Source organism: Artibeus jamaicensis, unplaced genomic scaffold, assembly GCF_021234435.1.
Source record: "Artibeus jamaicensis isolate MK-2021 breed Jamaican fruit bat unplaced genomic scaffold, CSHL_Jam_final scaffold_2172, whole genome shotgun sequence".
NCBI classification, from domain to species: domain Eukaryota; kingdom Metazoa; phylum Chordata; class Mammalia; order Chiroptera; family Phyllostomidae; genus Artibeus; species Artibeus jamaicensis.
Window position 1 is genome coordinate 1,100,522 of NW_026522031.1, and position 20,320 is coordinate 1,120,841.

General features: G+C 52.1%; 1 protein-coding gene across 2 annotated transcripts; it reads right to left on the bottom strand.

Annotated features, from left to right (window-relative positions):
* Positions 1–118: 118 nt before the first annotated feature.
* On the bottom strand, positions 119–15,646 carry KLRG2 (killer cell lectin like receptor G2). Of its 2 annotated transcripts, XM_037159287.2 has the most exons (6): positions 14,781–15,646; positions 12,790–12,889; positions 11,973–12,074; positions 11,570–11,715; positions 4,591–4,694; positions 4,024–4,108 (listed from the first exon to the last, which is right to left on the bottom strand). In XM_037159287.2, the coding sequence occupies exons 1-5, from the start codon at positions 15,538–15,540 to the stop codon at positions 4,615–4,617; spliced, it is 1,188 nt and encodes a 395-aa protein (XP_037015182.2). In that variant the 5' UTR covers positions 15,541–15,646; the 3' UTR covers positions 4,024–4,108; positions 4,591–4,614. The 2 variants fall into 2 exon arrangements, with proteins under 2 accessions (XP_037015181.2, XP_037015182.2); XM_037159286.2 differs by lacking the exon at positions 12,790–12,889 and having other exon boundaries at positions 119–4,108.
* Between the last annotated feature and the right edge of the window lie 4,674 nt (positions 15,647–20,320).

The following is a 20,320-nucleotide window of genomic DNA, read 5'->3' on the forward strand; positions in this document are numbered from 1 at the left end:
TACCAAAATAAATAAATCTTACCAGGTGATGAAATGTGAAGTATTTCTACCAGAATGTTCATAGAGAATCAAGCCCAACTTCCAGTTTGCAGAAATGAGACAAATGCAGCATCGCTGTCACTTTATTTATTTAGTTTAAATAGTTAAACATTTTATGTATTTACTTTTAGAGAGGGGAAATGAGGGAGAGAAACACTGGTATGCAAGAGAAACATTTTCACACACCCCCAACTGGGGACCTGGCCTGTAACCCAGGCATGTGTCCCATCCAGACTTTGAACTGGTGACCTCTCAGTCCTCAGGCCGAGCGCTCGATCCACTGAGCCTCACCAGCCAGGGCGGACAGTTGTCACTCTACAGCTGGCCTAGTCTCTTCAAAAAGTAAATGTTACTGAAACAAAGCTCTATGTTAAAAGGGATTAAAGAAATACCCATAACAATGCTTCGACCCTGGTTTTTGTTTAAAATAGTGGAACCGGGGAAATGGAAACATGGATTGAATATTAAGTTAATGCTGATTTTACTAAGTAATAGTGGAATCGTTAGTACATAGACGACTATCCTTATTTGTAGGAGATGCATGCTGAAGTATTTTCAGGTGAAGTGGCCCGACCTCTAACACCTTCAGATGGTTGGATTTCGTACATTCACATTAATGTTAACTGTTGTTAGATCTAGGTAGTGAGTATATGGGTGTTTATGTGACTTTAAATTCTCTACGTTGAAACGCTCTCACAAAGTTGGGAGATACCTTAGATTTTTCCATTTAAATTGTCGCTTAAAAGTCTGCCCCGTGGGTGTGGGTGTTAATAGGGTTTTTCTAAATACAGTCTGGGTATCAGAATCACACAAAAAAGTACATACAAATGGCCTTTGAGCTCATGAAAGCAGCTCAGTATTACCAGTTATCAGGGAAATGCAAATGAAAACCACACCGAGTCCACTATACACCCACTAGAGTTGGCTGGGGTGGGGGGAGACCGGCCAGACCACATGTCAGCCAGGAAGCGGCGGGGCAGCTGGAACGCGTATTCTGGTGGGAGTGTCAAATGCACAGCTCCTCTGGAAAACAGTTCGGTGGATTCTTACAAATGAAACGTGACCATACAACCCCCAGGTACCTAAGAGAAATGACAACCTATGTCCACACAAGGACTTTGTTTTACAAGGACTTCTGTTTGAATGTTTGTAGCAGCTGTATTCGTAACACCCCAAGTGTGGACTCAACCCTGATGTCACCCGCTGGAGAGAAGGTAAATCCTACAAAGACATACCGATACATGTGCTGGCATGAATAAGTCTTCACAACCTCCTACTCGGCTCGAAAAGCATATGCAAAACACTACATACTGTGCAATCCTCTTAAAGGAAATCCTAGAACAAACTACACTTAATCTGTAGACAGAATGCAGATGAGCTTGGAGCTGGAGGTCCCAGAGGGGAGACTGACCGCAAAGGGACAGGAGGGAACTTTCTAGAGCATTGGCACTACTCCACATCTTGACTGGCAGTGGCTCACAAGGACCTATACTTGTCAACAGGTGCTCCTCAACCAGCTACATTTTCTTTGGTGCAAATTACACCTCAAAGTTCATTTAAAATACTGATTTTTTTCCTGGTAGCAAGACGGGCTCTGTTAGGGCTTCTGCAAATGGGGTTCCTGGACCCTCAGCATCAGAACCCAAGAAAGCTGGTAGGAACTTCACTTAAGGTCCCCGACCCCCTAAATCAGAAACAGGGTTTGGAGGATGGCGAATTTGAGGTCTGACGCAGACTGGATGTTCCAGAGCTGCCCCTCGCAGGCTGCTGTGAGCCGCGGGGCCAGTGCATGTCAGAGCCTGGCCCCCAGAGCCCCTCGGAACAAGCCAGTGTGCTGGCAACACCGCTGGATGGGAATTTCAAACAGTGGCAGCTGGCTGTGCCCGGTGGGAAGGCACTAGAAAAATTGGAGTTCCGTGCAAACCAACCTGCTGCGTGTCTTCCAGCGCCCTTCCTGCAAAAGGGCAACCTGCTCAGAAGGTGAGGCTGACACGTAGAGCCAGGATGGAGCTCTGTGACAGGGACAGTTTCCGACACGTAGTTCTCCGGCCATGCCGCAGGTCAGAATCTTCTGGACCTTTTAAAAAAGTCTAATGTCTTTTTACCAAAGTAGTGCATGAATGTGTTTTGTTTTCTTAAACTGTGAATGTGGATTTAAGTAAATATACAAAAGGATAAATGTTTTTTTAAAAGAATCAGTCCTAGATGATGTTCAGGATAAAGCTTTTAACTGGAGCCCAGCTGCACTGGAGAAGTAGCCGCTACGGAATCTTTGCAGGAAGATGAATCAGATGGTGACGGTCTGTAACATGTACTTCAGCATTTAAATTTCTAACGTAGTCCCCATGTCACTACTTCACTCCTTGGATTATTTCGTGCCCACTATTCAGTTTTCATTTTTTAAAAAAATCAGTCCCCTAGTAACTTGACTCCAGTTATTGGAGACAGACTTCACTTTCTAATCTTCAGTAGAACAGCGTGACAACCCTGTACGTGGGTGGCCCCAACCCCACCCAGACCCAGAGCACTTCCAGCCCCTAGAATGTTCCCTGGCGCCCCTCCCGGCTCTGGCCACTGCTCTGTCATCGATTAGTGTTAAGGCATTTATAATTATTTTTGCTGTTTCTTCTATTTGTCTCTGAATTTCTAAATAATAAGCTTACACTTTGATCTGTTGGCTTGCCGGTTTTGGACAGTAAGTCCTCTGTCGCACTCCATTGCTTCACCAAGGGAAGCTCAGTAACTTCCAGACTTCAGCCCTCAGCGCCCCGCTCTGGCCACCTCCACAGCTGGTCGGGGGCCCCCAGCCACATGGGACTTGTCCTTGAAGCCGGGAGGTGTCCAAGCGCTCCCGATGTTGAAGCACCCTGACGCCCCAGACCCACGACGTCTGCCGAGAAGGGCTTTGAAGGGAGTTGAGGCCAGCCATGTTTTCTTGCTCTGGAGTTAACGTGTAGTCAGAATGAGGAGGCCACGAGAAAGGCAGAGGGCCTCCCAGGCTTTTATTGCCTGTCCTCTCGGGCTCGCCACATCTTTCTCCCAGGCGCCTGCACTTTCTCTACAAGCTGCTGGTCTCATGGACGTCACATCTCCGAGGAGGATGTGGATGTGACCCGACTAGAAAGCTGGTTTTTATACACAGTTGTGTTGACTGCCCGGCACCAAGATGAGACGCAGGTACGGTCTCCTGTTGTTGGAGGGGTCTCTGCAGGCTGGGGTGCCACTTTCTGAGGGTCCTCACGAACCCCAGCACACTGACACCTTCAGGCCGGTGTCCCCACAGCTGTGGGAAGAGCTGCCTCGAACCCACCCACATTTCTGACTTCCTTTCTCACTGGGACCCGTGTTTGCGGGAACTTCCCCCTACCAAGGCCAGGTTCCTCCTGCCCAGGTGGCTGTCTCCCCTGCATCATCCCAGCCTCGGCCATCGGTGGGCAACCTCCGTCTTCCTCCAGGTGTCCATAGCTTCTCACTTGCTGGGACCCTGGTCATCAGCTGGGCTGGCCATGTGCCAGCTGCTCAGAACTGGCATCTATAGCAACAACGTCCCTGCTGACAATTGTTCTCGCCGCAAAACGTATTTCGGGGGCTCAATGAGAACCCAGGTTGGGCTCACCTGTGATCTGTTCCTCTGGGACTCAAGAAGTGTGCATTGTGGGGAAGCAGGTAAGAGAGAGCATGGGAAATGGCCATTTTAACAAGGGAGAGACCTAGGCTCAAAATGCTAAAAACCAAAATGGCTTAAGGTCTGAACAGAGCCTCCTCAGCGGCTGGAGATGGAAATGGGCACTTGGCCCCAGGGCCGCAGAAAGCCTTCGGCCCAGAGGTCTTCCTGCAGCAGAGGTCCTGCTCCCGGGCTCCCAGGTTTGCTCAGGGCAGGAAGCCCTGGGAGCCTGGCTCCAGGGAGTAGGCTGCAGGCCTCCAGCGGGTGAACGGGTGAAACCCACGTCACTCGGCCCCCTTGGCGCAGATGCAGGGCCTTGGAGAGGAGCAGTCCAAAGCCACAAGCTTGCCTCCATCCACGGCCCCGCACCTGAGATCCGGCCGGCCCTCCTCTTCCTCCGGGACGCTGGGGAAGGACGAGAGGAAGGAGGGCGCTCAGGGTGGCAGGGCTTCCAGGCAGCACAGGCCTGCCCACCACCCTGCAGCCCCACTGGCCCAGGGACTGTTTGAGTCGGCCCTGGGGTAGGCATGGGGGGATGTCCCTAGCTCTTCAGCTGTGTGGCCCTGGGTGGACCACCAAAGGTCTGAGTGGCACACCTGTGTATAGAACAGGGTGACAGTCCCGCTTGGGTCAGTGTGCTGGGGCCCTAAACAATGGGTGGGGTGACGGGGACTAAACAAAACCAGGCCCTGAGCATGTGTGTGGGGTCAGCCTCCTGAGGGGCGGCCCAGGGGGTGGAGCGGGGGACAATCTGGGGAGATGGCGGACTCAGCACAGCAGTGCGGGAAGAGGGAAGGCTTCCAGCTCCTCTCTGGCACCTGCTGTGATGCCACACTAGTGCACTGGGGACAGAGGGGACACCCCCCCTCCCAGGCACAGTCACTCACAGCGGGGGTGACAGGGGGGTACCGTCAATCCAGTGCCAGCCATGGGGGCCTCTCTGGGCCCCCACCCAGGAGTACTTGATGGCTAGGCATCTGCTCAGGAAGTCCTGTGGGAGAAAAGCAGCTGGTCACTCTTACTGTACATGAGCTCGTCTCACCTGGGGCTCCTGCAAATCCCCAGCTTCCCAGGCCCAGAAGCAACTCAGCCTGCACCCGACCCGACTCGCCCAAACACCGGGACCTAGGAAGCTGCCCCAGATGCTGACGGGTACCCTGGCACTGAGCTCAGGATGGGGACCAGAAACGGGGATGATCCCATCTCTGTCCTCAAGGCGAGAGGAGGTGAATGCCAGTCCCCACGGAACAACAGAGGGTGAACAAAGAGGCTCCAAGGGCAGGGCGCGAGGTGAGCAAAGCTGAGGGGGAGGCAGCAATGGGGTAGATTAGGCTGCAGCCGCCTGGGAGCAGGTGGTCAGCAGCACAGCTGCTTGCAAGAGCATCAGGTACATCGTGAGCATCAGAGTTCAGAGCGATATTCTTCAAGTCCTTAAACAGAAGTAAGAAGCCCATGGAGCACCGTTGCGGGGCCAGGGGGGCGGGCAGCACAGCAGGCGGAAGGCTGCAGTATGTGCGGGGTCACAGTGAGTGACAAAGCTGTGGCATGACCGTAATAAGGAAAAAGTCTGTACGTACGTGCACACAAACGTGAGGAACAGCCAGAATGAAAACAAAGAGGCGAGAGAGCTGTTAGCAGTGATTATTTCTTTTACCTATTCATACTTGATGTCCTCTTTTTAACAGTAAACCAAGACATGGTATTTGAGATTTTTCAGCTTGTTTCGAACCTGCATTTCAACTGTATTTAAAAGGTGTTAACACTGTAATTCCTGGTGGGACGTGGCCAGACCGCACTGCCCGGTCTTTCCCTCCCCCGGCGTCCGTCCCACTTTGGGGAAAAACCCAAGAGCATGAAGGGGACAAACTGACTCTACCCAAAGATAACACAGTGCCATTTATGAAGGAAGGTGGAAGGCACCAAATGCCCAGCCATCGGGAGCTAATTCGGCCGAGTATAGGATAGCAACCTGATGGGCAACTGTAGCCACTGTAGAAAATGCAGTTGTGCAAGAAAATGTAAAGGTGAAATCAGGCTCGGTGGGAAAGGCAGCGCCAACCAGCACGGGCACCTCGCTCACCATGCCGAGAAGCCTTTACTCACTTTAGTGAAGCAGGACAGTAAAAATGAATGTGATGTTATATTCGGTTTTTTGCCCCCAAAGTGGTTTAAGTTGACAAAGATGAAACCTTGGTATTTAACCCTGGGAATTAGCAAGTAAGCATTAGCATGACAACTGCCCCTTGGTGCCACTCCCATTCATCCCTCAGGTCCTTCAGCTTCAAGGTCCTTTCCTGTAGGGACACCGTGAACTTGGGGAGGACTGGGGGCCAGTCTTACTCACCATAGACAGTGACGGCCCAGCACACAGTCAGCCAACTCAGCAAAATTGCCGTCCTGTGGCTCTGGCAGTCACCACCAAGGGACCTAGGTAACACCCGGCTGCCACGCCAGCCGTGGGCCCAGAGGTGTCAGCACCCACCCATCTTCTCCCCGAGGGAGCACCAGCAGAAGCAACTTCCAGGTAACCTGGCTGACCTTAACCACCTGAGGTCCCAAGGGTCACACGACACAGGAAAGTGGGGAATGGGGAGGGAACAGGCAAGGTGCACGCAGCCCCTCGGGCTGGGGCCTGCGGGCAGGGCTGGGTGGGGGGCTTTGGAGAGGATGGGAAGGAACCTGGGTGGTCCACGCATCTCGCCGCATGGCTGCACACATCTGGAACTCTTGCTGGCCAGCACCACCCCCCTGTGGGCTGTCAGCTGCTGGCTGGGGAAGGCTCAATATGGCTGTCACTGCAGAGAGGAGAGCCTTGGGGACCAGGCTACCCCATATTCAAAGTCTGGTTCCATGACTCGTAAGGTCTATGATGGAAGGTGGGGTACCGACCCTTTCAGAGCTTCAGCACGGTCTTCTGTACATTTGCAGTGAAGCCCGAGACAGTAGGTGTAAAGCCAAGGCACACAGTACATACTCCTTAAGTGTCCCCTCTGTGGGGTGGTGTGCACAGCTCGTGCCCTGCCCCCACACACAACTGCATCGGAGGCTTGGGGCGATGCCCAAAGGGCCCTTCTTTCCATCCTAGCTCTCTGGGGCTCCTGGGGCCTGCGGCCAGGGCCAGTCCCCACCCACTCCATTTGGCTCTTCTTTCCCTTGCAGCCCAGACTCCATTCACCTGTTCTCATTGTTAGCAAAAAAAACTGTGGAGTGGGAAAAGCAGTGTCAAGAGTCAAAAACAGCCCTGGCTGGTGTGGCTCAGTGGATTGAGCGAGGGCTTGTGAACCAAAGGATCCCGGTTCGGTTCCCAGTCAGGGCACATGCCTGGGTTACAGGCCAGTTCCCGGCAGGGGATGCATGAAAGGCAACCATACATTGATATTTCTCTCCCTCTGTCTTCCCCTCTACAGATAGATAAATAAAATCTTTTTTTAAAAAGAGTTAAAAATAAATTCCAGAAACTTCCAACTGAAAGGACTGCTGTGTAACGAAGGCACAGGGTCCCCGGGGCCTCACTGCCCTCCACTGGCGCGTCTCCCAAGGGTCCACCAGTGTGCGGAGGGGACTTCTGACCCTGAGGAGAATATACTTGAAATCTCATCTTTTACATCCTAAAATCCAGGTAAATTCTTTTCTATGGCTTCCTACATCTCTCTGTCTCTCACTCTCTCCTTTAATCCTTACCTGAGGACATGCTTATTAAATTTAGAGAGAGTGGACTTCCGCCAAGATGGAGGCATAGGTGGATGTGCCGTGCCTTCTCACACAACCAAGTTTAGAGACAACGAAATATTAGCAACAGAAAACACAGCCAGAACACGGTAAATTGAACTTTTCGGAAGTCCGTTAACAACAAATTCTTCAGCCTGACCGGTAAGGGGCGAAACCAGCAGCTGGCGGAGCGGGATTGCACATGAAAACTCGGTCAGACGGACTCAGGCGCGGAATCCAGGCGCAGGGTTGGACCTAGTGAGCGACCGAGCGAGCAACCTCGGGGGAGACAGCGGGGGAGCAGGGCTGCGGGTTGACTGTGGTCGTGCATTGGTGCGCAGATAGACAAGCAAGGGAGTGGGCGATTGGACTGGAATCCAGCGGGTCCCCACAGCAAGCGGCAGGGAGGGCACCGCCATTTCCCTTCTCTGACCCCACCTCCACATACAGCGTCATAACCCAGTGACTCTGAGTGGCCCGGCCCTGGAGAACCACATAAGGTTCTGCTCCTCACCCAGCGGCACAAAACAGCAGAGGGGGTCGCCATTTCCCCGCTCTGACCACGCCCCCACATACAGCGTCACAACCCAGCAACCTGGGAGTCCAAGGCACTGCTTCTCACACTTAAAGGGCGTGAACAGACCAAAAATGCCTCAAGAAGATCTCAAAGCCCCAGAGCCTATAAATCTAAGCAATGAAGAAATAGCAAAACTCTCAGACGCACAGTTTAAAACACTGGTCATCAGGATCCTCACAGAACTGGTTGATTATAGCCACAAATTAGACAAATAATATGGAGGCAGAAACTAATTGAAATGAATGGAATTGCACAGGACACCAATAGCGATGAAAAGGAAACTGGGACTCAAATCAATGGAGTGGACCAGAAGAAAGAAAATAATGGCCAAACAGAAAAGAGTCAAGAAGCAAGAATTCAAAGAAATGTGGAGAGTCTTAGGAACCTTCAGGACATCTTTAAACGCTCCAACATCCAAATTATAGGGGTACCAGAAGGGGAAGAGGAACAGCCACCAGTGGAAAACTTATTTGAACAAATAATAAAGGAGAGCTTCCCCAATCTGGCAAAGGAAATAGACTTCCAGGAAATCCAGGAAGCTCAGAGAGTCCCAAAGAAGTTGGACCCAAGGAGGAACACACCAAGGCACATCATCATTACATTAGCCAAGATTAAAATGAAGGAGCGAATCCTAGAAGCAGCAAGAGCTAAGGGGAAAGTCACCTATCAGACTGTCAGCAGATTTCTCAAAAGAGACCTTACAGGCAAGAAGGGGCTGGAAAGAGGTATTCTAAGTCATGAAATCCAAAGACCTACAACCAAGATTGCTCTATCCAGCAAAACTTTCATTTAGAATGGAAGGACAGATAAAGTGCTTCTCAGATAAGATCAAATTCAAGGAGTTCATCATCACCAAGCCCTTATTATATGAAAGGTTAAAGGGACTTATCGAAGAAAAAGAAGTTAAAGAAACATGAACAGTGAAAGGACAACAAACTCACAGTTATGAACAACCACACCTAAAACAAAAGCAAACTAAAAGGACAGCTAGATCAGGAGTGGAAACATAGAAATGAAGATCTCAAGGAGGGTTAGCAACAAGGGAGTGGGAGGACGAGAAGGGGGGAGAAGGTACAGAAAATCAGTAGCATAGACAGTAGATAGAAAATAGACAGGGGGGCAAGAATAGTATGGGAAATATAGAATCTAAAGAACTTGAGACACATGGACATAAACTAAAGAGGGGGTAATGGTGGGGACGGAGGGTAGGGTGGAGGGGAATGAAGGGGGGGAATAGAACAACTGTAACAGCATAATCAATTAAAAAAATTAAAATAAAAAATAAAAAATAAAAACAAAAAAGAAAAAAACAAAAATAAATAAATAAATAAATAAATTTAGAGAGAGGACAAGGGAAGGGGAGAGAGGAGAGAAACATCAATCAGTTGTCTATTGTATGTGCCCCATGGGGGACCGAACCTGCAACCTAGTCATGTGCCCTGAAAGGGATTCAAACCTGCAACCTTTCGGTCTATGGGATGACACTCCAACCAACAGAGCCACACCAGCCAGGGCCATCCATTCATCCATCTCTCTCTCTAACTGGTCAAGTATGCAGTCAGTGTGTACATTTAAGGTAACTTCCTTCTTCCTCGCTCTGCAAAATGAAGCAGCTGCTCAACCCAGGTCCAAGGTCATTCTGGATTGAACCTCTCTGATGAGGGGCTGGAGGGCAGGGGTCCTCGATGTCACTGGGTCTCTGGTGACATTTGCTGTGCTCCGTGGGTCTCTCAGGAGATGGAAAAATTACGCTGGGCTGCTAAGTCCCTGCCCTGCCGGGTTCCCCCTTCAGCTTCAAGCACTCTTTAGGGACCCAGCTGTGTTCCCACTGGTCTGCAGTTTCCGGGTGTGACCGGGCTGGCTTGCTCCTTGGATGCGGGAGCCTGGGAAGGTGTCTCTGCCCAGCCTGTTCTCACCTCACGGTGACTAAGAACTCAGGGCCCAGCCCAGGCCCCAGGCGGAAAATGTTACATACCCATCGCTGGCCTGCCCGCCCGGGCTACCATTCTGGGGCAGGAGACAGCACAGGAAGAACTCTGAGACTGCGCAGTTGCTGGCCAGCATCTAGCATCGTAGTTGCCAGGCAACGGGGCTTCAGTAGGACAGCTAGCAAACCGAGGCAGGGAGGAGGAGGGAGGCGTATCTCACCCACTATCTCAGCAGCTCTGAGCCTGGTCTGGTGATATCACCAGGTGTTCCAACATCACAAGAAACACCATGCTGACACGGGAGGAGGGAAGTCCTTGAACTTCTGTGTATTGTTTCCATTATCTGAGAAAGAAGGCCTTTGAAGCTGCGCTTTCATCCCAAGGCCTGAAAGGTGGGAGAGGGTCCGCAGTGCCCAAAGAAGCAGCGCATAAAACTGCTTTGGTTAATTGTCTGCCTCTGGTCACTATCTGTTTTACGAGGGACTCCCTGGTGCTTACAGAAAGAGCCCATAAAGAACTCTGGGTAACTGTCCCGGCTTTAATTAACTGCCTCCTGTCACGTATCTGTTTTACAAGATGGACAAATGTGGTCTGGAGCAAGGCAAGGATTCAGGCTAGCAGACTCCCGCACACACCTACCTGTGGGTGGCCACACCCCCTCGGGAAAGCTGGCCCCACCTTTACCCATCAACATCCAACTTCTTCACTCCTGTCTCGCCAACTAGGTAAGTCCTCAGTACCAAGGACCCGCTTTCTGGGCTCTTTGGCTGCCTGGCCTCAGACCGCCCAGCCTCTGGCCACCTCAGCCTCCAGCCATCCTTCGTTTTGCCACCCTGCTTTACCCTGAACCCCTGCTTTTCACCACCTCCCCCCACCCTGCCCCCTGCCCGGACCTAGGCCCATTCCCTTCCATGGGAACGGATCACTAATAAACCCTGACTCCATGCTAACAGACTTGCTGATCTGTGATTCTCCACATGCATCAGTGAGAAGAACCAGGTGTCTCCCGTCAACGATTCCTCTCACGTTTCCCCCTAATCCACATAGAAAATTTCCCTTTAGCTTGGAGAAGGACCAGAGACTCACAGAGTGAACCCAACCTGCAGGCACAAGCCCAGCCCGGCCAATCTGCACCCTGAAGTTCAGCTGTCTGTCATGCCCAGCCAAGGTCAGCCCCTCAACAGTCCTCCCGGGGATCAAGAAAGAAATGCTTGTGGTCTTAAGTCACTGACTTCAGTGGTGATTTGTCATCCTGCATTTTATAGCAAGATCCGACAGCATACTCCCTAAATGTGATTAGTTTTCCACGCCACCTCCCAGGAGTACACATGTCCCCCCCACAGATACGCCAGCGCAGACTGGTCCCTGAGCTCCGTTAACTGCTCGGCCGGCGGCTACACAGCGGGCTGGACAGCGGCAACTCTGCTGAGGCCACCCAGCTCCACCTCCGAGACTTAGAACGCACAGTAAACCGAAGACCCTGGGTCACACGGAGTCTAGTCCCCTTGCATGCCACTTTACTTCTCCAGGCCTTGGTGACTTTTTCTGTAATGTGTGGGTGGGCTAGATCTTTGCGATTCCTCGCAGGGCTAGTGTCCTGTCATGGGTGAGGGTTTGCACGCACCTCCACTGCCCACCCTCCCCCCTTCTCACCTGGCTGTGGCTCAGCAGGGCGAGGGTGGCGTTGAGGGCTGAGCAGTACGCCTGGCTGGCTTTCCAGGCCTGAGCTTCGGCGGAGAGGTGGTAACAGTGCTCCCCGTACCACAGCCAGCCCTGGGGACACGGCCGGCACCTGGCCCCTGCAGGCAGAGACCACAGGTGAGCCGCGGGGTAAACTGTAACGAGCTGAATGCATGTACATTAAAAACCTCAACTCCCTCCCGCCACCTGGACTGAGGGGCAAATCTGCAGGCCTGAGACTGGCAAGCCTTTTGGTGGCAAGCAGGGTGGGCAGGGGCCGAGGAAGGCTGTACAGTTTGTGTGGGGCACAAAGCCCCCCTGGTCGGGGCTGCCGACCGACTGCTTGTCAGAGCGCAGCCAGGAGGAGACGCCATACCTGTTCGAGAGGCCAGGGCTATAATGGCGACCGTGGACACCGCCAGGAGCACGGCCATGACCACCAGGGCCCAGCGCAGGGACTTCATGTACATCGGCAGCCCTGGGAGGTGCGGGGGTGGGGGCAGGGACAACCAGAAGAGACAGGTTAGAGCCACAGACTTATACATGAGCTTCACACCCACGTGCCCACCCACCGCCTCGGCCCAGACACCCGGATGACACCCTGGATTTAGAACTTCCTAATGGGGAGAAAAATACTACATGTTTTCTTATATAACTAGAAGACCTAAGATTCTACTCAAGAAAGAATTGGCTAACAAGCATTTACTATACACCTAGCATGCCTCAGACACAGAGTGTAAATACGCCAAGGACGGGGCAAGGCCGCTGCACTCAAGCAGCTAACAGACTGGCAGAGGTCCCAGGAGATGAGGCTGCGGATTCCAGAGAGGAGCGAGGCCTAGATGTGGAGTTCAATGGCCCTGGGTTCGAGTTCTGACTCAAGCGTTCTGGGTGTTTTCCAGTTTTAACACCGGAATGGCGCCTGCCTCTTTCACCTCTCCAGGTCGCTGGGGGCCAAGGAGGAAGCACCACGCAGAGAGCACGTGGACAGGAGTGAGGTTGCAGAGGGGAAAAGAACTCCAGAGAGCCAGGGAATTAAGTACTGACATGGGCTAGCTACATCGTAGATGACCTTGGAAACACTATGCTAAGTGAAAGAAGCCAGACACCAAAGGACGTGTATTATGAGTCCATTTAAATGGAATATCCAGGATAGGCAAACCCACAGGGACGAAAAGGAGACGAGCAGCTACCTGGGGCTGTGGGCCGGGCGGTGAGAGCTCAGTGGCAGAGCATTTTCTTTTTGGAGTGAATGCAAATATTCTAAAACTGGCTGGCAAGGGTCACACAACTCTGTGAAGACACGAAAGACCATAGAATTGTGTGCTTTAAGTGGGTGAATTGTGTGGTGTGTAAATTATAGCTTGGTGAAGGTGTTCCCCAAAAAAGCAAACGGAAAATGCTTGGAATAAAAGATATATAGCCTAGGCTGGGTAGCTCGGTCGGTTAGAGTGTCGTCCTGATACACCAAGATTGCAGGTTCGATCCCTGATATAGCAAGGTGTGCGGGTCTGGGCACAGACAAGAACCAGCTAATGAATGCATAAGTTTGTTTCTCTCTCCAAAATCAATAAATATTTTTAAAGGCACATAGGTTGACAATCTTCAAATAAGAAAAGCAGAACTAAAAAGCCTGGAGAAGAAAAGGAAAATAAACCCACCAATCACCTCAGTAACTAGTACTAGTAGTGGGGCAGAACAGTACATTCCACTCTGGCCTTTCAGAAAACCAGGCAGTAAAGAAATACACCGAGTTACAAAACTTTCACACACTTTCACACTCAGGCCTACAATGCGGTGACCCCCCCCCCATAACCACCTTGTTGGGGACTGCTCTGCCTGGTTTCAGGAATTGTAACCCTAACCAACCCCCACCAAAGCTTGGTCAGAAGTCCATGATGGGTGGTAAGTCTCCTCACAGCGGGGAGCAACCTAAACCAGACTCAACCACTTGGGAGGCCATCATGGAAGGACTGGGGGGGGGGGCTGCAACAAAGACCTAGTAATAGACCCTTGTCCCCTGGCTATGTGACATAGCCTGAGTCCCCAGTCCTCTGGGAGAAGTGCTTCTTGGCTCTAATCCCCTTAAGCCTGAATACCTGTTGGGGAGAGGTGCAACTCCTTGCCTTGCTAGAGCATGTCTTGGGGAAAAATCTGGCATCACAAAAAATTCCTGAAAAACCTGTGAAATCTGCTCTGCTAAGAGTGCTTTCATTCATATGGTAAAGGTCCAAGCAGGAAATGAGTTTGTCTCCCAAAGTTTCTGCAAACCCCCTTTACTGACAGACACTGACTCAGACTAAGCCCTCAGACTTCTTTGAAATGTTATCTACTGTTTGATCCTTGCTGCCCTGTATTCCTGTGTATTACAACCCAATAAAAGCTGTTGAAGGGGCTCAACGCCTTTTTCCCCTGAGAAATTGGCCACTGCTCATGGCCCTTCCCTCTTGTGGGATCGGCCACCTCTCCTCCCCAAGCAGATCATGTCATGTCTTGTTTACTCTCATCCGTGGTGGACTGTGGGGACTTGAGAGAAAAGTCGCTCCCCGCACCACCTGTCTCCCAAACTTCCAGGCCAAAAATAAAAGTAGCGCGCCCCCCTCCCCCACCCTTTAGAATGCAATTTTTTTTTCACACAAGTAACAAATTCATTGTCCTAGTTAAAAGAAAAACAGTTTCAGATGAAGCTAAATCCCTCCAATTACTACTTATTTTTCAAGGCTGAGCTCCAGGAAGCTTTCCCGCCCCCAAAATCCCTGGCCACGCCCTCCCCGTTCCTGGTCCAGGATTGCTTAATTGTTTATATCTTTTTCTCAGGCAATCTTCATCCCTCCAGGGCCTCCACCACCACAGTCACGTGATCCCGAAAAACTTTCCCTCGCCTGCAATTCCTTCCACCTGGACCTCTCAAAGAGGCTGCGCACACTAAGAGGGCGTGTGCAAGTTGTCGGGAGAGTGTAAGGGGAAAGAATAGTCGGTTTATTCTTTTATCCCAAACCATCTGAATTAGAACTACGTAGACCAGAATGTCATTGGTTTCAAGCCAGAGAGATGGCAGGTAGGGCCGGACATTGGGAGGGTCGTCTGGGTCTCCTAGTCCCTCCAGAGCAGAGGCCCAGGGGGACCTCCGGCTGCCTGGACCCCGACCCGGCGGTGTGGGCTCCCCGCGCAGGCGCGCGCTTACCGATGAGCTTTATCGCCCGGTGCAGCTTCAGGTCGCCGTCCACCTGGGCGCGGTGCAGCAGCACGGTGTCCTCCTTCTCCAGCTCCTGCTCCTTGCAGCGGCAGCGGCACTTAGGGGAGCCCGGGGACTCCGCGTCCCCCTCGGCAGGGTCGACCCGGCCCTCGGCATCGAGGCCGTGCTCCGCCCGGGCTACGGCCAGCTGCGAGCCCCGACCCCACGTGCTGCCCAAGGAGGCGGTCCGCGGCAGAATCGGGAACACGGGCGAGGCGTGGCGGGAGAAGCCCGGGGACTCCGGTACCGGCACTGTGATGAAGCGCGTGGAGGGCGCGGGCGAGGGCGCGCGGCTGCCACCGGCCGCACCCACGGGCTTCACGCGCACGTCCACCTGCAATTCCACCGGCGCGGCCCAGGGCACCAGCTCCGCCTCGCGGTCCCGGGGCTGCTCGGCCGCAGCGGGGCCCGGTGACGGCGGCTCCGGGCTGGCGGACACCTGGCGGCGGAAGGCACCGTAGCCCAGGCTGGGTGGCAGCACCCGAAGGCGCGCGGGGTGCGGCGAGGGCAGCTTCTTCCCGCCCGAGAAGTCCTGGCCGGCGCCGGTCGCCTGGTGTACGGCCGGAGCCAGGCTGTTCTCGGGACTCTCCGGTGGCTCCTCCGCGGGGGCCTGCGGCTGCTCCAGCCCCGGGACCTGGTTTTCCAAGGTCTCCATTGGCAACTCGGCCCGGACTTGGTCTCCTCCGGATGCCGCCCGGGCCCTCTCCATCCCGGACGCGGAGCAACCGAGAGCTGCGCAGTAGGGCTCACCTGGCCCCAGTTAGGAAGTCGGTTTCCCCTCTCGCTTCGGCCCTGGTCCCGCCGGGTTGGTGAAGTCGCCGAACCACGCCGCTCTCCTGGGAGCCTGAGGTTCTGCGGGGACACGCCCCTTCCAGGCCACGCCCCCTTGTGGCCACGCCCCTTCGCCGTGCGCAGGCCAACGGGAAGGGCTGAGGGCCTGGACCTGTGGTTTTCCCGGGAGACAGCTAGCAGCAGGCACTTAAGGGAGAACCTAAGGTCACGGTGCACCGGGACTCTTTCCTCTTCTTTGTCCTTGGTCCCACCCACTTCCCCTCCCCCCCGGCCCTCTGCTATTGTGCTGATTTGGAGAGTTACAGCGCGGGAGGACAGCGGTTGGCCGAGTCTTGTAGGGACGCAGGGACCTCAGGAAAACCAGTGGGTTCAAAAGGAACGGGGCGGTCTGCGGGAGAGTAACAGAGCTGGTTGTTCTGACAGTGTGGTGTGGGAAGGGGCGCCACGCCTGAGAGGAACCCGCCCCTTCCCGCAGCAGTCCCTGCAACAGTTGCTCCGGAGGCCTGACTCCTACTAGCCTAACTCTGTTAAAAGACTGAGGAGTGAATAAGCATGAAACTGTCTGTTTTCCTGGTGACAGGAGCCCGGTCCCCGGGGCGATCTGGTGAGCTGCAGTACAGGTTTCCCGACCCTGGCCACTGAGCTGAATGCCAAAAACAAAAACAAAAAAACACCCCACCAGATTCCTGGCTGGGCTCCACCCAGACCTACTGAATCTCCTAAGGGACTGAGGTTAGTTCTATTTATATCAAGTTCCCCAGGATAGGATTGGCAGATGAAATACTGGTCAATCAGTTAAATCTGAATTTTGGATAAACAAGAGATAGTTTCTGCCCCTCCTAAAGCTTCCTTGTTCAGTTCTGTGGATTTTTGGGACCTTGCCCTCTCTACCTCTCTTTTTTTTTCTCCCTTAAGTTGGCATAACAGTCACCTCTCTGATTGCTAGGAGGGTGAGTGGGGGGCACCAAGTCCCACCATGGGCCGCCTGGGGCTGCCTGGGGCTCTCTCAGAATGAGCACCAGACTTTGGAGCAGGCTCCATTGTGCCTCTTTCCATGACTCACAGTGGCCCTGGCATGGGAAGGTCATTTACAACTTCTGCGGTGGAAACCCCTAAGGCAGGTGAATTACCCAGATGTTTCAAGGGGCTTCCGTTTTTGGCTAGCCAAAAAGAATGAGTATCTACTACTGTCCCTTCTTCCATCCTTTCCTCTCACTTTAAAATCCTTTTCCTATTTTCCAACAGCAATACATGCTTGCGATCCGACATTTAAATATCACAGGAAATGCATGCTGCAGAAAGCAGAAGTCCTCCGTATTGCCTGCCCCAGGGATCTCCATCGTTAATGGTTAGGTGTACACTCTTCTGGCTTTTTTCCTATGCATATACACCCTCATCTATATTGCTATGATATGCATATATTTTTTTATTTCAAAATCTTCACTCATGACTCAGCTTATATCTATCCCTAATTTAGGCTGCCTCCTTCTGGTGCACATTTGCATTGTTCTTATCTGGGTGACATAATTACTGCCGTGCTGCAAATGCCACCTTGCACATCGTTTGTTGTATTTTTAATCACATCTCCGATGGTACTCTCAGGGTAGATTCATTAAAATGGAACTGCTTCGCCCTGACCAGTGTGGCTCAGTGGGTTGGACATCTTCCTGCAAAGTGAAAGGTTACCGGTTCAATTCCAGGTCAGGGCACATGCCTGGGGTGTGGGTTTGGTCCCTGGCTGGGGTGCGTGGAAGAAACAACCAATTGATGTTTTTCTCTCACAACAGTATTTCTCTCTTTCTCCCTCCCATCCCCTCTTGCTAAAAAACAAAGAAGTAAATAAATAAAATATTTTTAAAAGAAAGAAAAAAATGGAAATGCTTAGCCGAAGGGTACTCTGATGGACTATGTCGTGGGGACCTGAGAACTCCCAAGAAGCCGACCACGAAGAACTCCCAAGAAGATGACAGAGGGTTGTGGCGCCAGCCTCACCAGCACTTGAAATGATCAGTCTCTTAGTCTTTCCCAATCTGGTGGATGAAAACATAAAATTTCAACTTGCACTTTTTTTTTTTAAGTTATAAATGAGGTTGAACATCTTTTCGTTTGTTAACTGTGTAATGAGAAGTGTCTTGCCATTCTTGGGGCCATTGCCACTTCCTCTAAAGCCTCGGGTCATCAGCTGGTTCCAGGAAGTGGTTCAGTAGGAACCAAGTTCACTGGCGCAGGGGGGCTGATGGTATCTGGCCTGTCTAAACAGACCAAAGAGTTCCGAGAGCATAAACCAATTCATGGCTGGTTGCTCCAAAGAGGAAACAAACATCCTCACCCTGGCTCTTGGCTGATGTCATCCGCTCTGGCATCTGGGGCTCTTCTGGGGCCCCTGGGCAGACAGATGAGGGAGGAGGGGGGTTTCTGCACGGCCAGCTCCCTGGCATGGTCAGCCCATCCTCAGCTCACATTCCACCTGCTCCGAGGCTCAGGGGCAGCCAAGCCAGGGCGGCGATTCCCACCCCCACCTCCCTGTCCCTCACCTGTGGACTGTCTCCCTAGAACTCAGTGCTGTTTCTGGCTGCCATGTTCATGTTTATCTTGTTGTTTCGTGCTTGTCTCTGGTCCTCTAGAAATCATTGCTGTAGCCTCAGAACAGTCTCTGGCCTGCCCACTCCCCATTCTTGGCTGATGTCACCCCTGTGGCTTAGTAAGTATTCATGAAATACATACTACCAAACAAGGCCCTGTATGTGTGCTGGGCATACCTTATCTTTATTATTTTTCTCACTCAATTTTTATTGAAAGATTTTAAGCAGACTCTATATACACAGAGAGCAGGATGGCAGCTAAGCAGGGGAGAGGTGGGGGTGGAGAGATGGAGCAAAAAGGAAAAAGGACTCGTGGACACGGACAACAGTGGTGACTGCAGGGAGGGGTACAAGGGGACTAAATGGTGATGGAAAATATAATAAAAATAAAACTATACAAAAAATTACAAAGAAAAATAAACAATAAATAGAGAACACTTGAATATCCTCCACCAAGATGCAACAGTTAGCACCGCACCGTATTTGCTTGGTCTTGACCTCCACACGAGCACACTCCCACGGTTGTCTCCACGAAACAGCTGAGTGTCCTGCACACCTGGCAAAGCCGCCCCTAACCACTCCGCGTGTGTCCGCTGTGAGTACATGTACTCACAGCATCACTCTGACACCCAGAAGTGAACCATTATTCCAGACTAGGTGATGTATAGAGGTCATGTTTACATTTACCCAACTTTTTCAGACCAGGATCCAACCAAGTCTCAGACGTTGCATTTGGGTGTTACAATGATTTCTTCTTCCTAATCACCCCGTGAGGAAGGCAGTAGTACAATGCCTACTTTACGGACGAGGAAAGTGAGGGTCAGGGAGGTGGAGGGACCTGCCAGATCACATGACTCCAAGGTGGGAAAATCACGATGCCTTCTTATGTCTCTGGCTCCCAAATACGTCTTTTCTTCCCCTTTCTGCATCCTGCTCCCCTGCACTTCGGTTTCCGGGGGGGTTCATTCCCAGACTCGGGCTAGTCTGGGCCATGCAAGTCATGGGCTGGGCCAAGGTGGAGTGTCAGCCCAGCTACCCAGCCACCTAGTCTTCACTTTCAAGTTCCTCTAGCCACGCTCCCCGCCTCCTGACTCCTGACCTCCTCTCTGCTGCTTTCTCAAACCCAGCTGCGACTGGCAGTGACCTGGCACCCCCTTTCCGCCTCCCTTACTTGCAGGAGGACCCACTTGCGGCTTGGGAAGACCAACGGCTTCAGCAGAGGATCAGAAGGTGGCTTTTGGCCAGGGGTGGGGGCAGGGCTGCAACCGGAGAACGGGTTCCTGCTGGATTGGTGCACGCTCACCCAGGGAGACTTGAGGAAGAGCCGGGACAGGGGAGGAAAAACATCTGCCTGAGTCATCACCGGCTTGCCCTCTGCAGGTCGGAGCGCAGACCCTCCCTTGCTGCGAGCTCCGCCCCTGGAATTCCCTCGGTGGTTTGCAGTGGGCGTGGCTAACGCGTGTGAATGGGCAGCCTGACTGAGTCAGCGTCTCGTGGGCTGTCCCCAACCCCCTGTGTGCGATTATTCGGCGAGTCCAGGCTTTTAAAAATGAAATACTCAACTCTCCCCTGGGGCTAGGAACACTTCGATTTTTAGGGCAAAAGGTCCAACTGTCATCTAAAGAGGAAGAAGCAGAAAATACCTCTCTTTCTTGTACTGGCTTTACAGGAAAGGAAGATGACTAACTTTATTATTTTTTTTACTTGTTTCTGTAAGTATATGCTTTTCTTTTTCAATTACAGTTGACATTCAATAGTACTGTAGATTAGTTTCAGCTGCACAACACCGCAGACAATTCTGTAACTTACACAGCGATCCCCTGGCTAGTCTAACGCCCACCTGGCCCCATGCACACTTATTACGATGTTATTGACTCTATTCTCTGTGCTGAGCTTCGCGGCCCTGTGACTAGTTTGTAACTTGCAATTTGTATTTCTGAATTCCTTTCACCTTTTTCACTCAGCTCCCCTAACCCCCTTCCAAACTGAGGGAACTGTCCTCAGTTTGTTCTCTGTCTCTATGAGTCTGTTTCTGTTTTGTTTGTTTATTTTATTATTTTTTTCATAGTTACTATAATATTATTGACTATATTCCCCATACTGTACTTTACATCC

Coding starts and splice junctions, on each gene's coding strand:
- KLRG2 (XM_037159286.2), bottom strand. CDS start 15,540: ATGGAGAGGGCCCGGGCGGCATCCGGAGGAGACCAAGTCCGGGCCGAG. Junction 12,075..14,780: donor CCGGGCGATAAAGCTCATCG/GTAAGCGCGCGC, acceptor CGCACCTCCCAG/GGCTGCCGATGTACATGAAG. Junction 4,695..11,569: donor CCCTGCTGAGCCACAGCCAG/GTGAGAAGGGGG, acceptor TTTCTCCCACAG/GACTTCCTGAGCAGATGCCT.